At 35.5% G+C, this 21922-nt stretch overlaps 1 protein-coding gene across 1 annotated transcript; it reads right to left on the reverse strand.

Moving 5' to 3' along the window:
- Positions 1-13138: 13138 nt before the first annotated feature.
- On the reverse strand, positions 13139-20396 carry LOC119081117 (mucin-2-like). The gene is made up of 8 exons (XM_037189861.1): positions 20334-20396; positions 19529-20280; positions 18061-18198; positions 17727-17982; positions 14641-15033; positions 14488-14610; positions 14095-14445; positions 13139-13287 (listed from the first exon to the last, which is right to left on the reverse strand). Exons 1-8 carry the CDS (start codon positions 20338-20340, stop codon positions 13148-13150), a joined length of 2160 nt encoding a protein of 719 aa, XP_037045756.1. The 5' UTR covers positions 20341-20396; the 3' UTR covers positions 13139-13147.
- Positions 20397-21922: the final 1526 nt, after the last annotated feature.

Below are 21922 nucleotides of genomic sequence, written 5' to 3' on the forward strand. Positions count from 1 at the left end.
CCACCTTCGGCGAAATTATATATTTTATGATTCGCAATGAACATGCCGGTTATACATATATATGCTATCTCTAGGATGATGGTTATACGACATGCCTGATATGATGTAGGCAACAGAAAGATGAAATAAAAAAAAACCCACCACCTAGACAGCCCCAGGAAACGTGTTGCTAAGCAGTTTACCCAATCCCTTAATTTATTGCCTTTGATATCATTTTACGATCGCCTAGCGACGCTAATGAACTTAGAGGACAATAATTTAATGTTTGGAAAATTATTTTTTTTCTCGGCTGATGGCGTGGATAAGGTGTATATTACTAGTCGAAGTGAGCATACCATTTTATTTTAGAATTTGGTATAACGCTCGCATTGTATAACATTATATGCCTCGTTTGGATGGTGGAAGATGGAAATTATTTGGAGGAGAAATTCTATGTGTTTGTGTGCAACGGTGAGACAGATGAGTCGTATATATATATTGTCTTGTTACATTAGCATTATACGATATCCTAGAGATTAATGAAAAAAAGAAGAAGAAGAAGAAGTCTCGAATATTTATCTTTCGAAAATATTTATACGAAATACGTGAGTTTATAAATTTGTTGAAAGGAGGATAAATGCCTGCTGATTATATACATAGTATTAAGTAGATACCAACCGTTAAAAAGAACTCTCTCTCTCTGGTAATTGGCTCTTATTTTTAGTCTTTAAAAACATCATTAAGTGCTGTTTTGTTTCACTCGCTTGTTACGTCTTTGTGCTAGCGCAGTGAAGAAAAAAAAATTAAAAACAAATTCAAATAAAAATGGAATGGATTCTCGAAAGGATTCGAAAATTGTTTAGCAATAACAAACATAGTTCCGTCTTCCTATATAAATGCTATGTAATACTTAGCCTCCAGCTAATTGCAACAGGTTTACAAAATTTCAAAGAAATAAAATTAAGTATGTGTATAATGAGAGCATTAACAGTACAACAGTGGCAGTGAAGGAGTTTTACAATTTTACCCGTTAATGAAAGTGGTTTTTTCTTTCTACGTTCCCATTATTATAATCAGGCAAAGTAACCCACCAGCAATTAACAAAATTTATTTTGTTAGATGAGCGAAGATAACTCATCTTGGACCACTTGAATCTCGAGTTTCATTTCATTTGTTTATGTGCTTGAGAAAAACACGGAACAGTTAATCTTCCGCCACTTGCTTTGGAAACAACAAGGTATTACTATTACTAGATGTTGGCTATATTTCCTTGCCACGGTCTCGATGTCTCGCTGAGATATTATATCGCCCAAAACCACTTACAGTGGAGGTGTGACGCAAGTCCTGTTATCCACTTCCAAAAGAACTGATATCGGTGTAGGTAACGCTTACAGATTCGACACGCAAAAAGATATGCGTCACAAATGGCAGCTGATGAGGAAAGTACGCGAAAGGTTTATCAACAAAAATCTTACCAGAAAATTTTTAGGAAGAAAATTACAGTGAACGACATCTCAAATGTCTCACTGTCAAATTTTTCTGAGAATTTTATTGTGTCATTGGCAGATGATTCGGCTTTCTTCCGTTTGAATTCCATTCTTTAAAGCAAAATATTTCACAATTATAAAAATTGTCCTTCCTCAACATCTGCCACTTGTGACGCAATTTTTCTTTTTGTTATAATTTTCTTCCTAAAATTTAACACGCTCATAGCTCCGAATTCCTTCAAATTAGTTTCTTAGAATTACGTCCTTAACATACCCTGAAAATTTCATCCAAATTCATCGGTAAATTCAAAAGTTTCATTGTAACAGAGTGACAAAGGGACAAAGGTTGGTAAAATTCATCAATTTCAAAATGTATGAAAATCCATTTCTTCATACAAATTTCTACAAATTTCCAAGTTTTGAAATTTAATATCTCGGCCAAATCTTGACCTTATGAGGCGTGTGATAGCTCGTTGAACTCGTATGGACGCCAAGATTACGAATAAAATAAGTATGGGTTAGTAGGAACGGAGGGGGAAAAGTCAAAAGTGTATATATGTTCCTCAGTCGCTATTTTTAACAAACGTACATTCAGGTACATATGACTAAAGTTTGGCCCTTTATTTAAACTTTTACAAACGACAAGCCCGTTTGAGCCCGTAACACCTTAATGTGTCAACATATACATATTGATTGTATCTTCTGAGTAGTAAGACGCGAGTTGAATGACAAAGTTGATATTTTACTCATTTGACTGCAATCTAACAGACCAGATACATGACATTGTTAATTACTACCTACCCCATGAGAAAGTTGACCATTACATAGCAATCTGATTTTTTTAAAGAATTTAGACAGAATTATATGCAGTTTCCAGTTTTGTGTCATCAATTATTGTCGATATCAAGTCACCGGATAGACAGGTATCAACTCTATAATTGTTCAATAAATTTTTGTTTAGCTTTGAGGCCCGGAAGACATATTCATCAAAATGTGCTAGACATCTCTTTTTACATTTTTTTTCTTCATTATAGTCATTTCATACTATTTATACATAAAATTACGTCAACATATTCTGTAAAACTATGCAAATTAAAATCCCACCAGTAACACCCTTTGACATGTTCGATAGAAACCGTTCTGCTCCATTTTCTAGTTTGTATCCTTAAAAATATTAAAATGAATTCCCATGTCGTTCCAGATACGATAGATACCCATGTCTCCACTTCGAGTAAATATCGAAATGGATGAACGTCACCACGACTTAATTTAATGGCCACTTAAATAAATTAGATTTATGCGAGCTGTACAAAGTGCGATGAAAACGTAATGCAATTTCTATTCTCACTGTGAATTGAATGCTCTCATTTAATATTATTTACCCGTTTTTAAATAATAAATAAAATGGGATTCAACGTGCAAATAACACGTTACACATGCACGAGCTGCATTTCATTATGCAATATTTTGTAACTTCAGAATGTATTAGGTGCATATAGGTATTCGAGCAATGCTATATTTGAGTTGAAACAGTTTTTCTAATGAATACATTTTGTATGTTTCTGTTGAAAGGTAGAATGGTGGATTGGAATGGTATTGCCTTTAATGGGGACACCGTTTTAGAGTACAATCTTCTTTGTAACTTATTTCTAAATTCATTTTTACTGTCTCGAATATTATTTACAGTAATGCAAACAGGCCGGTTTCGTACAGTTTTCATCCCCGGAAATACTACTTCATTTACTGATACAATGGAGGTGAACCATTATATAGTACGTAAGTACGGCGATTTCTTTGACCTTTGACATAAAATATATGCGATAAATTTCTGATTCAGCTATTGCAAACTCTATGAAAGATAGAGTAACCAATGCTATATGACCACATTCGAATGGCAAATAAATCTAGAAAATTACTTGCAGACAATCGATTGACAGGCTAGCATTTGTCATCCATTTCACTATTACTACCATTTGCGACTGAATCGATTACTTCTTCATAACTCTGCCAATTCTCTCACCTCTATTGATGTGATTTAACGGAAAGGGATCAGTTCAAAGTGATATTTTTGAAGACGATATTAATCGCACCGATCATCGATATATAATAGGCAACGCTGATTCTGAAATCTGATTTTTGAATGTCAAATATATTCTACAAATATAATAATTTTAGGACCCTCCAAAAGTCAATAGAAGTTAGTAGTTACATTTATAGCTCGGTGTAGCTATAAAAATAAATATCGACCAAACCATAGATACCTTCAACTTAAATATAATTTCAAAAATTCGTAAGTCAATTATAGATATTAGCCATTCCTTTCACTTCCCTATTCGCCGTCCCTAATGACGATCATTATACTCCATAGGCAAAACTCACTTGATTATTAAGAGATCCATTTCTCGTACAAAACATCCCATTTCGACTTATATCAATCACACAATGAAAAATAATATACATTTCCAGCATGTATTCAAACATTTTTCATGCGTGACCAAAGAAAGGAAGCAATAATAATAAAAATCGAAAAGCAACTCTCCATCCGCCGAACAACACAAGGAAAAATTGAAAGCGTATGTAGATCTATAGATTCGTTTTTGTGTGGGTATACTAGGTAGGTATTTACTTACAATATATACTTACACACATATATATACTCCGTAATAGAACATACTTTCCTTCTGTTTGGTCTTTACACAAAACAGTAAACTTCTTTTGAATATCAAAAGAACGAATGGTTTTTCGGCCATTATGTCCCCAAATAACCTTAAGCTTTTGTTATGCTGAATTATTGAATTTCCCTCCCAAATCGATATTGGATTCAAACTAACGTTCTTATATAGACGACGGTCGTAGCAAGTTTTCTAATATAACAAGAGGCGAGAGTGTAATATTTCGAAAAAAAAGGAAGAAGAAGAAAAACTGAATTTGTTGAATGGCAGTGAAATCAACGACTTTTTTTGTGTGATTTCTGTTCAATTTTATGATACACGTATTGAATCAAGCGTTCGAATGAAATCTAGGGGATTTTCGCTTTTATTGAAACGAAATTATTTAAGACATGGGACGGATGATGTAGGAGTCAGTGCTGTGGAGATATAATTTTGTTATGGGTATGTAATTATAGCCACGTGAGTGGGAGATACACTTGATGTCGAATCAAGGAAGGGTATATTTTAGTTAATTATTAAATTAAGTGAATTGGTTGTAGGAGTTTCACGTGCAACGCTCAATTAAGTTGTAAAACCATATCACGAGAGGAACAAGTGAGGATGGAAACAATTTGTTTCGGCTACCGGATTACGTAATTTGCTAGGGTCTATTTCTGAGAGAATAATTTTTAACCGTGTGTGTGTGTTTGTCTGTAGATGAATTGAAATTTGCTCTCTACCTTTTGGTCGTCCCGAAATACAGTATTTCTTTCTAACTAGTAATTCACTCACAACTCACAACTACATGTACCTCGAAAATGTATCAACAGGTAATCTCATGCATGACACCAACGCACTTCAAGCATGAGTGGTACTCTAAATAGGGTACTGAAACTGGACAGTGTATGGAACAAATTTTGGCACTGAAAAAAAATTCGCTCAATTTTTTCATACAAAATTGAACTCTATTTGGCAGCTGTCATTAATAGCACTTTTGCTTGAAGTGCGTTGATGACACGCACATGACGATTCAGATTTTTGTAATTCTGTTCAAAATGCGCGTTGTTTAACTTGCATAACAACAAATCGCATCTTACGACACGTACCCCGCAGGCTCTTTATGGTTTGCCGGAAGAGGAAATTACAATGTCTTGTGTAAGAGGCTAGCGGAAACAACTGAAGCCAGAGTTTTTGGACCGCCGCTAGTTCTCGAGGTCGAAACAGCCTTCTTTTTCTCAATTCATTCACTTAACGTGAGTCCAGGGTAAGGGAAGAGTGTTTAAACTCTGTTTGTTTCTAATTTATTTTAGTTTATTTTGTTTTTAGCTTCATTTAGATAGGCATTTCAGCTGTGTGATGAAGAAGGGGAACGCCAGCTCGCTGTGATTCACCTCAGTTTATACTCTTCACAGAGTATATAGAAGTAAAGGACGGATTGGGCTTAGTCCAACCACTGATAAACCACTGATTTATCGAAATGCGTCAGACGAATGGCTCGCGATTAGTATAATAGCTTCGCGCTGTGGGATAGTGCTAATGTTAGAAATAGTCCGTTGCGCAATTGTAACGTTAAAAAGCCCTTCGCATATATTAGAGTCACGGATTTTTGCAAAATTTATGCAATCAACCTTAATATGGTGAATCTGTTCATGATGTGTCTGAAATATTCTTGTCCGACCATCATTTCACTACTTAGGTTGCCTCTTCTCTCTTCAGCTAGCTGTACATTGTGTGATGTTGAAGACAGCGTCCGTTGCACTTTCTTGATGCAACGTTAAAACAACCACTAGGAGTGTCTTAGTGTGATCCAACAACTCGGGAAGTTAACCAATTACAGAACCTCAGAATCACCTTTTCAGTTTCATAATTTTTTCATAAAAAACGGAAAGAGTTTCTTTGTTATAACTTTGACTCCAGCATGACCACTTTAACAATATAATACGTAATCAGCTGCTATCGACGAATGTCTGTCAGAACCAGGGGCTATTTAGTTGAATTAATTCGCTGAAATTCTCCAAATTCGTAAAAATTCGCCAAATTCGTAAAAATTCTCCAAATTCACCGAAATTCGCCGAATTCATCAAAATTCACAAAAATTTGCCAAATTCACCGAAATTCGCCAAAATTCTCCAAAAATTTTCCCGACTTCCTAGCTTACCAAGGAGTACTTTTATATTCAATTCGACTGTATATTTGTCCTCACAAAGAAACTAAAGAAAAAACTAAAGTGAGATATTGTTCTGAGCTTTAATTTGAAGAAAATATTATTCACACACACTAATTTCCATTAATGGAACGACTTCTATTCAGTTAAAATACTAGAAAAGTAGAAAAATAGCTCTACTCGAATATTTTCAGAATAAAATCGAAAAAACTTGTACATGATTGTCTGCCGAATTTCTGATTGCACCATCGATCGAACTTCTGATACATTGATCGTTTTCATCCGTTCTGTCGTTCGGGCTTTAGGTTAACATGTTTAAGTAAAATGCCAAATGTCTAAAGCTATAGCGCGACCAAAATAACAACCAAAATTTAGAAAGTCACAGTAAAGGAGAAAATGGATATATTGAACTAAGCAATAATAGTTGGAAGTGTCGAAACTTTGCAAGGTGTCAATTTTTTTTGTTGCATTCAATGGCACTACCTAACTTCCATCGGATTTTTTGATAGATTTGGGTTATTTTGGGATGGGAGATGATTCCTCTAGCACTTCCTAACTTCAATCGGATTTTTCAATGGTTTTGGGTTATCTTCGACATGAGTGAGGTGTTCCAAGATTTGTAGATTTTGGGATTTAGACTAATTTCTCTAGAATTTTTTAATTTCTTTTGATGTTGTCGAAATGACATACTTACAAAAGTAGTGATATCAGTCAAAAAAAACCTTTAAAGAGTAAATGTGACGCAAGTCCTTTAGCTTACTTATAAAACCACTGATATCGCTGAGGGTGACGCATTGTGCGCCGTACGCAAAAGTTTTATCAACAAACAATTGACTCAAAAAATTTGTGAAAGAAAATTTTACAACAAGAAGTTTGCGTCACGAGTGGCAGATGTTGAGGAACGTACCTATTGTTAGGAAAATGGTTGAAAAATGTAAATGGAAACTATCTATGGAAACTCATAATCAGCAGTTTTATGTTATATATTGTATTATGCTTCCAAATGGTACTGAAACGAAAGAAAACCGAATCATCTGCCACTTGTGACGCAAATTTCCTGTTGTAAAATTTTCCTTCACAAATTTTTTGAGTAAATTTTTTTTTGATAAAACTTTTGCGTACGACGCTCAATGCGTCATCCTAAGCGATATCAGTTATTTTGTAAGTAAGATAAAGGACTTGCGTCACATTTACCCATTAAGGGTTTTTAGACTGATTACGACTTTATCATCTCAGGAGTCAATTCGCCAATTTCTAAGACAATTGGAAAGCCAGCTCGCTCTGATATTATTGAGTTATAGCTCATTCGATTCGTTGATCAATTCTAGCTAACACGAATATCCCATTTAAAAAAAAAATAAAATTCACTTTGGGTGTAATGTAAAGGGGTGCAATAACCTGAGGAAGGAGCAACCCGAAAAACAAACCCGAGAATTCTGAATTTGATTGATATAGGCCTTTTTTGTCTCAGTAGAGTACGTTTCTGTACTTAAAAGTACTTTTTCCTAACTAGTGTTGAAATATCGCGACGTCGTCTCTCATTTCCCACGTCGTTTAGGAAAAACGTTGTTCCTAACTTATGCTAAGAGGCATTTTTAGCGAATTTGACTCCAGTACACACCTCCGCTTCGAGCTGGAAATGTCTCATTCGCTAAAAAAGCATTTTAGCATGCTTTAGAAAAATAACTGATCTAAAGACCTCTGTCTTGTAGAGTTTCGTGAGGCTTTATCGTTTATCCGACATCATTTTGAGATATCGGAGATGTTTGTGAGGTTTTTATTGGACTTTTTTTTAGATTTTGGGGATGCTCGTGAGGTTTTTAAGAGAAATTTTTTGAGAAGAATATTGAAAATAATCGTCAACCTAAGATAGATAACTAATTTGATTTTCCGAAAATATTATTGATAAGATTATGAAAAAATATAATCCAACAATTTTTTAATTACAAAGAAAATTCGTCAAAATTCGTCAAAATTCGCCGAAATTCACCAAATTCGCCAATTTGCCGAAATTCTCCAAATTCGTAAAAATTCGCCAAAAATTCAACTAAATAGCCCCTGGTCAGAACAGCGGTTAGGTTAAGATTTTTGTTGGACAAATGCCGCGATGCTTCCAAAGAAGGATCGTTTTACCAAAATAAAGATGAAGTGTCAGAGCGGTGAAGTAAATGCAACTTTGTCTCGCATTGTGTGTGGGTGCAATGTGGCCGACTACGTAACTACGTAATTATTTAATATTGTAAATCAATTTGAGTCCTACTAAAAATCAATCTCTCCCACTGCCCGCTTGTCCAACAGTACAACTATTAGGCTTTCTCATTAATTATTAAAAACTGTTTCGCTAAAATAATCCCTCGACTGCTCGCTATCAACATATAAATTTAACCATTAAACCATCAAAATTATTGACCAAATACATCTATTATTGGCCAATATAAATTTCAGTACCGTACCCGAAACATGACAAACCTGACCGAGCCATAAAGTATAAAATAAATAATATTTCAATCGTCCCATTGCATTTTTATATCACTTATATTGCCCCAACTGGTCTCGCTGTTCAGTTGTATGGATTATGGATTATGCGATGTATGGATACATGGAGCGTCCCAAGGCAGCTATAAAACTGAATTATTTGGTATTTTCGGTAATAACCACTTCAATATATGAAAAGTTATTGCATATCAGCAGTAAATATTAAATATTTTCATGTTTATTAGAGATGTTGTTATTTGCGAGGTTTACACAAATTCAACTCGTTTTGCTAGTTTCGTATTGCTTTGATTAAATGGAAAACGTTTTTATGTGATACACCGATGGGCGTGTACTGACGATAGATAATTAAAATTGCAAAAAATGGCTTCAGTTTCGGGGAAATTCACAGTACGAGAAACAAAAATTACTCAGTTCAATTAACCTTTCAGTTGCTGACCGAGCATTACGTAATTATAACTATCAAATGTGTTACTTCCTGTGATCTTTTAATTCATTTGTTTAACTTATATTTTACTATTATCAGGTCTTAATTACAGGAGCTTGTTATTTATTATTTGATTAGAAAAGATACATGTGGCAACAAAAGTTTACGATAGTGTCTTTATGTACAACATAATCGATAATACCTAATTAAAATACACTCTCGAGTCACACACCTGACTGAACTTCTGGCTTCTTGAGTATACCAGAGAACATACCACCTGGGCTTCGCCTTTGATGAACAATCACACAAAAACTTGCTTTTTAATTTTGTTTGGAATTCTACTTCATTACCGATTGAAACACTGAGTATTAGGAATATTGTTCCCGTGAAATCACATTTATTTCTCGAATATATAATTGTAACTAACGGTTTTCTCGTTCTATATCTCTATTTATCCGACAGAGTCCACTATGATGCAATTTGATTTAATCGCAATCTTGATCACGATTTCCACGAGTGTTTCAGAGCCACAATTCTCAACAAATTTCTTCCCAAGTTCCAAAACTACAAATCACTAATTACAAATAAAGCAATACCTAATAACTACAGCTTTTCACCTTTTGCGTGTGAAACACTGGGACCATGGTGCGCGAAGGCCTTGGACTTCGTTGGAAAATCTTCTTAAAATGTCAACAGGAGAACCACGATCAAAGCAATACTTGACGCAACGCATAAGCCTCGCAATACAAAGAACAAATGCTGACCAGTTAATGGGAACATTTAAAAACGAAGAGCAATTGGTTGAAATATTTTGTATTTTATCAAACGACGTTTAATTTTAGTTTTATTTTATGAACGCTTTATGTTACTCATTACTTTTCAACCCTAGGGATGAAGACTTGTAAATCAAATGTTTTAAGATTACGTCAAGATGGCCAATTGATGAAAAAAAAAAAACTGGAATCATATGAAACGGCCTATAAATAACGATATTGTAAGTTATTCGCATTCAATAAACGAAAATTAAACCGGACATAAGTCCCTAATTCAGTAGTTTATCATTATTATTCAACACAGATGAATTTCTCTAAACTAACCAAATAGCATCTTTCCCTCGAAGCCAGTTCCTTCCCCTTTAAAATGACACCGAAAACGCCTTATTAAAATAAATGGTATCTTTGGCAGATCTAAGAGTGTGGCAAGACACAGCTATCTCCACCAGCTTTCACAACAACAGTATTTTGTGACTAGCTAAACACAGTAATAATTTTTTATTTGGGAGCTGTTGTGTAATTATTTCCACATCAATTTCGTTTAACAAATGATAATCTAGATTTCTATTTTACAATTTTTTGTTAGATAGTCATACGCGACTTGCAACGTAATGCTAATATACTGAATCTAGATTTTCATTTGTTAAACTAAATTATAAACAATTATAAACGACAGCCACTTCCAAATCTGGATATGTCGAGCGACGTTGTTCTACAAAGACATTCTTAGAAAGTAAGTTCCAAAACATAGAAAATTTCCAGTCGGGAAATGGGGAATACCACAGGTTAAAGACCGTTTAATGGGATCATTGATTGTCATATCATCATTCTAAAAATAGACTCGATCTTTGTAATTACTAAAATCTTATTTCGATCAGCGACTCAAATGTTCAAAATAAAATTCTTCTTCGTTCACTTACGTTTGCAAACGTTTTTGGTTTTTTGGTAACATTTTTTTTTCAGCACACAATACAAGCTAACAAACATTAAATTAAATTATCTCAAAAAGATTCCCTTTTGGATTCATCTTTAGAACATTTTTTTTATTATTCGACTGGTTGGAGGGCATTGCACATACGTACACTGTGAGTATTTTATTTATATCTGGTTACACATATTTGTAGTCAACGGAAGCAATTCATACAAATTATATTGGCGTAGCCTTGCCATAGAATAAGTTAAAGAAAAAGTTTAGTGTATTATGTTTATGGGAAACAATTTGGGATGATATTTTCGAATAAGAGAGAGGAGCTGAAGAAAAAAAAGAAACGGAAAACTTTCTCAATATAAAAGAAAAGTCATAGAAAAGTTTGCAAGGTATATCATGTGTAATACGTTATGGATTACATATGAACTTTTATAACCTTATATTGTCGTACATAAATTACTTTTGTTGTGTTTGTTACAATAATTGGAAGACGGAGGTCAATTGTGGTGGCTTCAACAACACTCTATCGTTTGAAGAAATGTTCTACGAGAAAAATAAGAATCAATCTACGACCCCAACACTCTTTGGTCTACTTGGTAATTTTGAAAATTGCTTGCAAATAAATATTTTTACATTTAATATCCGAAAATCGTCCAGGGCATACAAACATTTACAAACAATTTATAGCGCTTTGAGGTTTCAGAGAAACCAAAATATGGAAAACATATTTGAAATGTCCATTCATTTTTGTACGTTTCTTACATCATCATGGATGTGAGCCGAATCCTTCTTGGTTTTAAAGATTGTATGTTATGCAGAACCGAATTTTTTCCAGAGCTTTTCATCCCTCTTTTAGAGTATTTTACCCACGGATCTGCAGTGAAATTTAATTAATAACTTTCTCCTGAAATCAGCTGGGCAAAGGTTTATATATGACGAGTGTAACCGAAGACAAAGAATCACATTTTCATACTGAATGGACTGAAACTCTCACACCCTTTTCCTTGTTTTATTCCATAGAAAGCTTAGAAATATGGAAAAATTTACCGTCGTTTTTTCATGGTCGTGTGTATAAAACGTTGAAAATTTATGGTCTTTGGATGTACTTGAATAGAAATTTGCATACATTTCTATAAATGAGAGAAATATTGGCAAAAGTACTGGTAAAAAAATGTAGACTGTACTAAATTTTGAATTCAGTATTACCTAACGTCGTTATGAACCTCACATGATAGATGACACAACAACATCCAAAATATATTTGATTATTGGAAATTGGATTTTTATTTGAATCTACATCATACTAACCAATCAAGAAAAAGACTAATGCGAACATTATCAACGATCTCTCTCTAAACAACAAATGAGAAATCAACTCTTCAAGCATAGCACTGCTTCCAGCAATAACATAGCAAATATTTGGAAGCTGATGGTAATAGAGTAAGCTTTTTATTTCTTTCGTACTGAGTCTTTATGTCATTTAAAACACCAACACTTAAAACACACAACACATTCAAGTGTACACGCATATGTACCAAAATTTGGAGACTTTTTGATGTCTGACACTCGAGTGTTAATGCTAGAAGCAGTGCGTTGCCTCAATCGATGAAACTCGTTGCCTGTCAAAAATTGCTTGAGGTGTTGATCACACGTTTCCTGTTCGATATTTACCTTCAATCTGTCTATATAACTTCTTAAGTGAGATAGGTCAGAGCCTCGTGATTTGACACTTTTGATAACACTGAACTCCCACGAGTTCGTTAAAATTATCAGGAAAAATAATTTTCATGCTTCGGGGCCGAAAATAAGGGCAATTTTTCGAATTTTCTCGGGTTTCCGGCCCTCTGCATGAAAACTCACATGTGCACCTGTTTGGGACGGTTGATTTAAGGCACTTTCGCTTGTAGACCTCACTTCGTTCGGCCTACAATCCGCGAAATTGCCTAAAATCAATCGTCCAAAACAGGTACACAAATGACTAATACATCACTGATTTTGCAAGAATTTGGAAAAATTTTATTTGAAATCATTGAACATAAAATAAATTTTCAAACATCAACTTTCGAATTTCATCACTGTCAATTTTGATTAGAATTAGTAAAAAAAACCTAAATTTAAATGTAATATCAAAATTTTGAAATTTCCAAAAAAATGTGTGCTCTAAGTAAACCAATAGTTAATAAATATTCGTATCTTAAAACTGAAAATACTCAACGCTTCAACGTAAAACTTTTCAGAGTTATCCTTAGCATGGACCCGGTGTTGTGACGATAGGTCGAGTAATGTCTTCTTCACCACTTTGGCAATCATCAGTTGGTATTGGTGTTGTAGTAGTAGTGCCGGGTGAGGTTTCAGCTGAGCCATCTTCGCATTCAATTGGGCAGTCTGATGGATCTGTTAGAGAATAAATATTGTAGACCGAACTGTGTTTGAGTGCGTTTTTATGATTATCTAACAGAGTGAAAATTTTTCTGTTTCTGTACGCGTTTAATATCGTTACATTTCGCAAGAAATTCAAACTTTAAATGGACGAGGCGTAAATAACCGAAAAGGAAGTGAAAAGTGAAATCGTACATGCTTTCGGTTTTAAGAGTTGTTGTGGTTCGTTTAACAAATGAAAATCTAGATTTAGTATTTTAGTATTTCGTTTTTTTGCGAGCTTGTTTCAGAAAAATCATAAAATATAAAACTTCATTCGTTCAACGAAATTCTTGTGGAATCTATTATGAGCCACAACAACTACAAATTAGAAAACATGTCGAATTTCACTTTTCTCTACCTGTACATAATATCTTGCATCTAGCACAAGATCATGTACCCAGCTTGTGCTAAAAGTAGAACTTGGAGCGTACGTTATGTTATCAATCTAGGGCTAACAATTTTCACGTCGTCTGCGCAAAATTTCCGTTTTAAATTTGGAACTTCACTCCTTTATTTTTACGCCTTTTGTGATTTTAAATTAATTATGAATTGGCCCCAAAACGAAACTTGTGGAACAATTATTTTTCACCTTGCGAAATATAACAGTCTACTTGTTCACACCGCGGAATATAGTACCAACATTACCTGTTGGCGGAGAGCCCGTGGGCGGATCAGTTGGTGGCACACCAGTTGGTGGCGAACCGGTTGGTGGATCTGTTGGAGGTGAGCCAGTTGGTGGATCTGTTGGCGAAGAGCCAGTTGGAGGTGAGCCAGTTGGTGGATCTGTTGGAGGCGAACCAGTTGGAGGTGAGCCAGTTGGTGGATATGTTGGCGGCGAACCAGTTGGAGGTGAGCCAGTTGGTGGATCTGTTGGCGGAGAGCCAGTTGGTGGCGAACCAGTTGGTGGATCTGTTGGTGGCGAACCAGTTGGTGGCGAACCAGTTGGTGGCGAACCTGTTGGTGGATCTGTTGGCGGAGAGCCAGTTGGTGGCGAACCAGTTGGTGGATCTGTTGGAGGCGAACCAGTTGGAGGTGAGCCAGTTGGTGGATCTGTTGGTGGCAAACCAGTTGGTGGAGAACCTGTTGGTGGATCTGTTGGTGGAGAACCAGTTGGTGGAGAACCTGTTGGCGGATCTGTTGGCGGAGAACCAGTTGGTGGGGAACCTGTTGGTGGATCTGTTGGCGGAGAACCAGTTGGTGGAGAACCTGTTGGCGGATCTGTTGGCGGAGAACCAGTTGGTGGGGAACCTGTTGGTGGATCTGTTGGCGGGGAACCAGTTGGCGGATCTGTTGGCGGCAGATCTGTTGGCGGCGAACCAGTTGGTGGAGAGCCTGTTGGTGGATCTGTTGGCGGAGAACCAGTTGGCGGGGAACCAGTTGGTGGATCTGTTGGACAAGGTGTAGGGTCTGGGCACGGACAACGTGTTGTTGTGGTTGTTGGTGCTTGTGTAGTAGTTGTTGGTGTTTGTGTAGTAGTTGTTGGTGCTTGTGTAGTAGTTGTTGGTGCTTGTGTAGTAGTTGTTGGTGCTTGTGTAGTAGTTGTTGGTGCTTGTGTAGTAGTAGTTGTAGTTGTTGCTTGGGTAGTAGTAGTTGTTGTTGGTGTTTGTGTAGTTGTTGTTGGTGGTGGTGCTTGCGTAGTTGTTGTTGGTGCTTGTGTTGTTGTGGTCGTTGTCGGTGGTTGAGTTGTTGTGGTCATTGTCGGCGGATCCTTTATTAATTTTTGTTTAAAATGTTATGACAATAGATAATATTCTTTTTTCTACATTAATGAAAAATGTTGTATTAAATATTATTCTCACTAAACTGAATTGACTTCCAAAATATTGAGCATCGCAGGCTAGATTAATAAACTAGAATCAAGTAAACTTCGGTACAGAAACTTAGTGTACAACTTCCTCAAAAATGCCCTTCGAACAGATGAAACAAATAAAACTGAAATTTCAATTGAGAAACATATGCGCAAAAAACATCGTTTGTCACTCTACGCAACCTTCACCTCGTTAGGACCGGTTAGGACAAACTTACGCAGGGGTCGTACTACTCCTTATTTTCCTGATTTTCCTTATTTTTGAAAAAACCACCTTATTCCTCCTTATTTTTGAAAAAGTTCCTTTTTTTTCCTTATTTTTCAATAATTTTGACGAGAAAACTACATTTTTGGATAACAGATAATAAAAAAAAATCGCTGCGCGGCAGAATACTGAGCAATAGGGTCATCGTAAATCTTCACCCGATCTCCTACTGCTAGTAAACAAACCATAGAAATGTAGTTCCTTGTTGTCGATTTTACTGAAGAAAAATATCCACGTGGATTACAGTAATTTTGCTACCTTCCCACTCAATGGGAAGAGCGGTGTTGAAGAAGGGGAGGGAGGGTAGAATTGAAGGTAACGGACGAATGTTTGGAAAGAATTGCATCTGTCTCACGCTAAAAAGCGCGGTCATACTAAGTCAGTTAAAGCATCGACTTTACAAAAAGTCAGTCTAAGAAACAATCTAACGACAATAGAGCACAGTGGGGGAGGGGGTCCCAAAGTTTCAACATTTTGGTGGACGCCACTTGTGTGCGACCTGTTGGAGGCTTGAAAAGGTCAATGGAATCTACCTGTTCCAAGTCATCTATGGGAAGAATCATTATTTTATTATTTCACTGATGTACTAAGAGGGAAACTTTCCCAACAAACTATTTGGTGGTAGATCACACAAAAAAACAAGACCTACATAAACTTAAATTCATTTGATCAAATTATTGTGTTGTTTACAAATTTGATATAATTCTGACCTCAAATCTCTACTTCACCTAAAAGAAAATTAAGGAATGTAGCATATTGAGAAATGTACAGTTTTATCCTGAGGTTCAAAACACGACCTACAACCAATGGAATGTTGTCTTATTTTGTGGGTTGTGTGGATTATTTGTATTAATATTTACACGTAAATATTCACAGTCCACAAAATAAACAATTGACATGGTATAAGAAAGTAGCGGTAAGCTAAGGTTAATAATTTCAAATTAACTTTTACTATTAAACCATGGTAATTCATAGGCCGCGTTCAGGAACGAAACATTCTTCACTGAGTGAACATTCGTTTCGTTGAGTTAACGCTGTCAAGTTTAACTTTGAGGTTAGATTTCTCACGATGTACTTTGGTCGTGAAAGTTTACCCAGATGTCATGAACGTTTCGTTTCTGAACGTGGCCCATTGCGTTTAAGTGGATTTAAGTGGATTAAATTAGTGTAAAATCGTTGAATATGGGTATGGGAATTTTTGAAAAACTTCGTAATTTTTGATTATGAGCCTAAAAAAGCGTGCAGGGGGTGTGCGTATAAAAAATCATCAAGATTTTTACCCAAAAATTTACTTCCAAGCTCCTTATTTTCTCCTTAATTTCAACCGAAAAATTCCTTATTTTCTCCTTATTTTTTTAAAAAACCTCCTTATTTCCTTAATAAGGCACGCCATTTTTGAGTGCGAGGTCTGCTTACGACTAATCCTAAAAATTTCCAAAAGTTCTTTTTATCACTCGTAGCAAAAAATACTATTTTCGGCCGAATCGTGGTTGCCAAGAAAAACTGAGATTGTCGTACAGTTATTTCTTTGTTTTTGTTTCGTGGTTAGTCTCATTTTGTACGACACAAAAAATGATGCTTGTTACTCGTGATGTCGTACTAGTACTAGTCGTAAGTTTGTCCTAACGAGGCGAAGCAACACTGGCTCAACATTTTTCAATAATTTTGTGTGGGAATAACATTTTTCAGACACTTTTCACGAACTGTGTCAATCACCGAAAAAGTAATTTTGAGAAAATAAATTCGTAAAGTCACACAAATTCATTTGTGTGCAAAACTTTTTCGGCGAATTTTCCATAACTGTTCAGGCCACTCATTAATGCACTCACAGATCTGTTTCCTGATCAAAATTTGATTCAGTTTAGTATCACAAATTTTCAAAATATATTGACGCTCTGAAACCTGTGTTAATGGGGTGTATAAAACTTAATGACTTATGAAAAATTTGCTCTGGGAACGTGCTAAAACCACATATTTTAGGAATTAACAAATTAGTGAAAAAATCTTCATTATTAATATTTGATTGTTGAGCCTATTAGCACATTAAAACATTTTTCAACCCTAAAATAACTATGTTTTGTGGAATATTAGATCGTCTTCCGAAAATAACTTAGTATGTCGAAATGGACAAAATGGAACCTCGAGAATAGGATTCAATACTTATATCCGGATAACAGAAATTGATCCTGTAGCGTTCAAATTTTATGGGTCCCACGATAACATATTAACAAAAATTTGCATCTGTCAAGTCTTGAAATGTAGGTTTAGATTCATTGGTTACTCAAAAAGAAAATTATGTTCGAGTTTATCCTTCTACCATTAAAATACTCACAGGACAGGGTGTAGTTTCGGGACAAGGGCAAAGTGTTGTTGTGGTTGTTGGCGCTTGTGTTGTTGTGGTTGTTGGCGCTTGTGTTGTTGTGGTTGTTGGCGCTTGTGTTGTTGTGGTTGTTGGCGCTTGTGTCGTTGTGGTTGTTGGCGCTTGTGTTGTTGTGGTTGTTGGCGCTTGTGTTGTTGTGGTTGTTGGCGCTTGTGTTGTTGTGGTTGTTGGCGCTTGTGTTGTTGTGGTTGTTGGCGCTTGTGTTGTTGTTGTTGTGGTTGTTGGCGCTTGTGTTGTTGTTGTTGTTGTTGGCGCTTGTGTTGTTGTTGTTGTTGTTGTTGGCGCTTGTGTTGTTGTTGTCGTGGTGGTAGTTGTTGGCGCTTGTGTTGTTGTTGTCGTGGTGGTAGTTGGTGGCGCTTGTGTTGTTGTTGTCGTGGTGGTAGTTGGTGGCGCTTGTGTTGTTGTTGTCATTGTCGGTGGATCCTTTATTAATTTTTGTTTAAAATGTTATGACAATAAATTATATCCTTTCTTCTACATTAATTAAAAATGATGTATTAAATACTCTTCTCACTGAACTAAATTGACTTCCAAAATATTGAGCATCGCGGGCCCTAAATTGATAAACTAATAAATAGAGATAATCAAGTAAACTACTGTACAGAAATTTAGTGCACAACTTCCTCAAAAATGCTCTTTGAAAAGATGGAACAAATAAAACTGAAATTTTGTACTACTACAATCATTTCAATTGAGAAACATATTCACAGAAAACGTCGTTTGTCACTCGTGATGAAAGTGGAATTTTTTAGGACACGTCGTAACTTCGCCTCGTTAGGACAAACTTACATCTAGTCCTAAACCGTTTCACTTTTTATCACTCACATCAAAAAAATACTGTTTTTGTGCAGTGGTGGCTGCCAAGAAAAACTGGAATTGTTGTAGAATTTTTTCATTGTTTTTGTTTCGTTATGTCTCATTATGATCCTTATGGCACAAAACACGTCATTTCCAACTCTTGATGAAAGCGGAATTTTTCAGGTCTAGTTGTAAGTTTGTCCTATCACGGCGAAGCATCACTGGCTAAACATTTTTCTATAATTTTGTATGGGACCTAGCGTTTTTTAGACACTTTTCACGAACTGTGTACTCAACTTTAACGTATATATTGCAGAGAATTTATAGACACATTAATTCAGGAAGATGAATTGCTCAATCAACGACCAAATAATAATAATTTAATGAAAATAAATTCTTAAGGTCACACAAATTTATTTGAGCGCAAAACTCTTTCGGCGAATTTGCCATAACTATTCAAGCCACTCATTTTTATGCACTCACTTTACTGTTTCCTGGTCAAAATTTAATTCAGTTTACTATCACAAATTTTCAAAAAGTATTGACGCATTGAATCCTGTATGAATGAGGTGTAGAAAACTTAATCCCTTATGACGAATTTGGAAGGAAGTGTGAAAGTCACATATTTTAGGAACTATATGGGTTTAAAATTTTAAATGTTAAATTAGCGGTGTAATGATGCCATTGTAATGACAAAGCCAGTTAGCAACAACCGTTGGCTTTTAAGTAAATAAAATAAAAATAAAATTACAATGTTTTCTGGAATATTAGAATGTCTTCCAAAAATAACTTAGTCGTACGAAATGGACAAAATGGAACCTTGAGAATCGGATTCAATACTTATATCCGAATAACAGAGGTTGAGACTTGAGACTGTTGCGTTCAAAGTTTATGGGTCCCATCCCACAATGACATATTATAAAAATTTGTATCCTTCTACCATTAAAATACTCACAGGACAGGGTGTAGTTTCGGGACAAGGGCAAAGTGTTGTTGTAGTTGGTGGCGCTTGTGTTGTTGTAGTTGTTGGCGCTTGTGTTGTTGTAGTTGTTGGCGCTTGTGTTGTTGTAGTTGGTGGCACTTGTGTTGTTGTTGTCGTGGTGGTAGTTGTTGTTGTTGTTGTTGTGGTAGTTGTTGGTGCTTGTGTTGTAGTCGTTGTTGTTGTAGTCGTTGTTGTTGTAGTCGTTGTTGTTGTAGTCGTCGTTGTTGTTGGCGTAGGTGTTGTTGACGTTGTTGTTGGCCCTTGTGTTGTAGTTGTCGGAACAGGACACGGTGTTGTTTCAGGACACGAGCAGGGAGTTGTTGTGGTGGTGGTTGTAGTAGTCGTCGGATCTACTGGACATGGAGTAGTTTCAGGACAAGTACACTCATCATTTCGAATTCCTGCCTCGTTTGAATTGGATATATCCTCTAAATCACCATGAGCACAATCTAGTCGCTTAGGTGAGGCACTCGTTGTACGTGCAGGCGTTGCGGGTTCGATTTCGCCATGACCATAATCGAATTCAGTACACATACGTTGGATTAGAGAAAAAACTTGGCCATTAGGGCACGATAGAACTTGGAGTAATCCAGTGGGTAGACATTTGTAATATCTAGTTGAATCATACGGATATGGGGCCAATTCCTGCGGTTCAAGATTGAGTGGACACCGTAAATCTTTGCCTAGAGCCGAGGAAACGGTCAGCACCACGAAAGCTATGAAGACTATACAACAAATAATATTAGTATGACGATTTCAGTACAATTAGTGCACATACCTTTCATTTATTGATTTCGCTTTTATTCTCCTCTTCAATAAAATAGCAAAATGGAAATGGTTCTACCAAGTATTTGATATCGGTATTTATAGTTGATTTCTAACAAGATGCTTATGCGTCAGAGATAGTTATCTCATTCGATTACATTGAATTACTTGCTGCGTTAAGTACATTTCATATTGCAACCTGTACTTTTAATTGAATCTTCTGTTCAAATTTTTCTACAACATCGATCTTATCTTATTTCAGATTTTCTGTAGCCAAAAATAGGTGCAATCAATCTGCTATATATGTACCACTGTTTGTGAACGAGGTTCGTTCGTGCGTTGTATGGTACATAGCTTCTTGAGTAAATGTGCGAAGTGACTGATAAGAATCAATTATAAAAGAAAGTAGAGAAAATAACATTGAAAAAATATAAATTTTAATAGCTGCACATCTGCTCTACTACTATGCTGTGATTACATACACCTAAGCCATCGAATTTGGCCTTGATTTTTTTCTAGTAAATAAAAAAAAAATCGCAGCTAATTCGGGTATTTTCGTTGATTCGTACGATTTTTTTTTTGTTTTAAACATTATCCAAATAATTTGACAGTGGCCGCTTTACGGGTGATCTTTTAGGCGAAATGTTCTGCTATTAATTGTATTTCACAGTTTACACTTTATTTATTATTAACATTAATCAGATATTTTAAAGTTTCAAATGCCAAGAATGGCATTGAAGACACCATTTAATTATAAATTTGTAATTTGACATTATTGACTTTTGCACGTTTGATTTTTCAGAGTGTTACAGAGTTGTTCATTCAACGATTGGCATGATTGGTCATATCTGTTTTATACTTTCATTATGTATATTTGTATTTGTATTTGTTTCGACAAACTAACAGGCCACGTTGCCTAATAACAAGTTCATCTTAAATTAAGTTTATAATAGGATTGGTTACAAAAATCGCCTCATATTCGCCTCATATCGAAATTAAGACAGTTAATGCAACTGTTGACAGTCGAAAAACACGTATCAGCTCATTCACAATGGGTCGAAAACCAGAGAAACAATACAAAATTGCCCTCATTTTCGGCTCAGCATGAAAAAATATTCCATCTGTAGAGAATAGAAAGGTATCATCGAAAAACATTTCACCTCTAGGGATGAAATAGTATATTATTGTCTCGTCTCGAAAATCGGGCATTACCGAGTATTGCAAGGAAGCCGAATGTGAGCCTTGTTTTCATAACGAGGTTGTTATAATATTTCTATGAGTTTTTCCATTTGCATTGATTATTTTTTTTTTCGATATTCAACGATTGTTATTGGGCTGAACAACAACAACTATAGAGTATGAGATGCCCTTTCATTTTTTGAATCCTAATCCTTCTACTTAACATAAGAAGTATTTAGTTCAGATACACTTTAAATGGGGTGACGCACTTCCATTTAATCCATTAAATCCATTTAATCCATTTAATCCATTAAATCCATTTAATCCATTTAATCCAAAAAAATTTTTAGTTTTACCGAAATAATTAGGCTACCCACCTGAAAAATTTGTAAAGTAATTGCGAAAAATAGATTTGCACGATCC

Source organism: Bradysia coprophila, unplaced genomic scaffold, assembly GCF_014529535.1.
Source record: "Bradysia coprophila strain Holo2 unplaced genomic scaffold, BU_Bcop_v1 contig_350, whole genome shotgun sequence".
NCBI classification, from domain to species: domain Eukaryota; kingdom Metazoa; phylum Arthropoda; class Insecta; order Diptera; family Sciaridae; genus Bradysia; species Bradysia coprophila.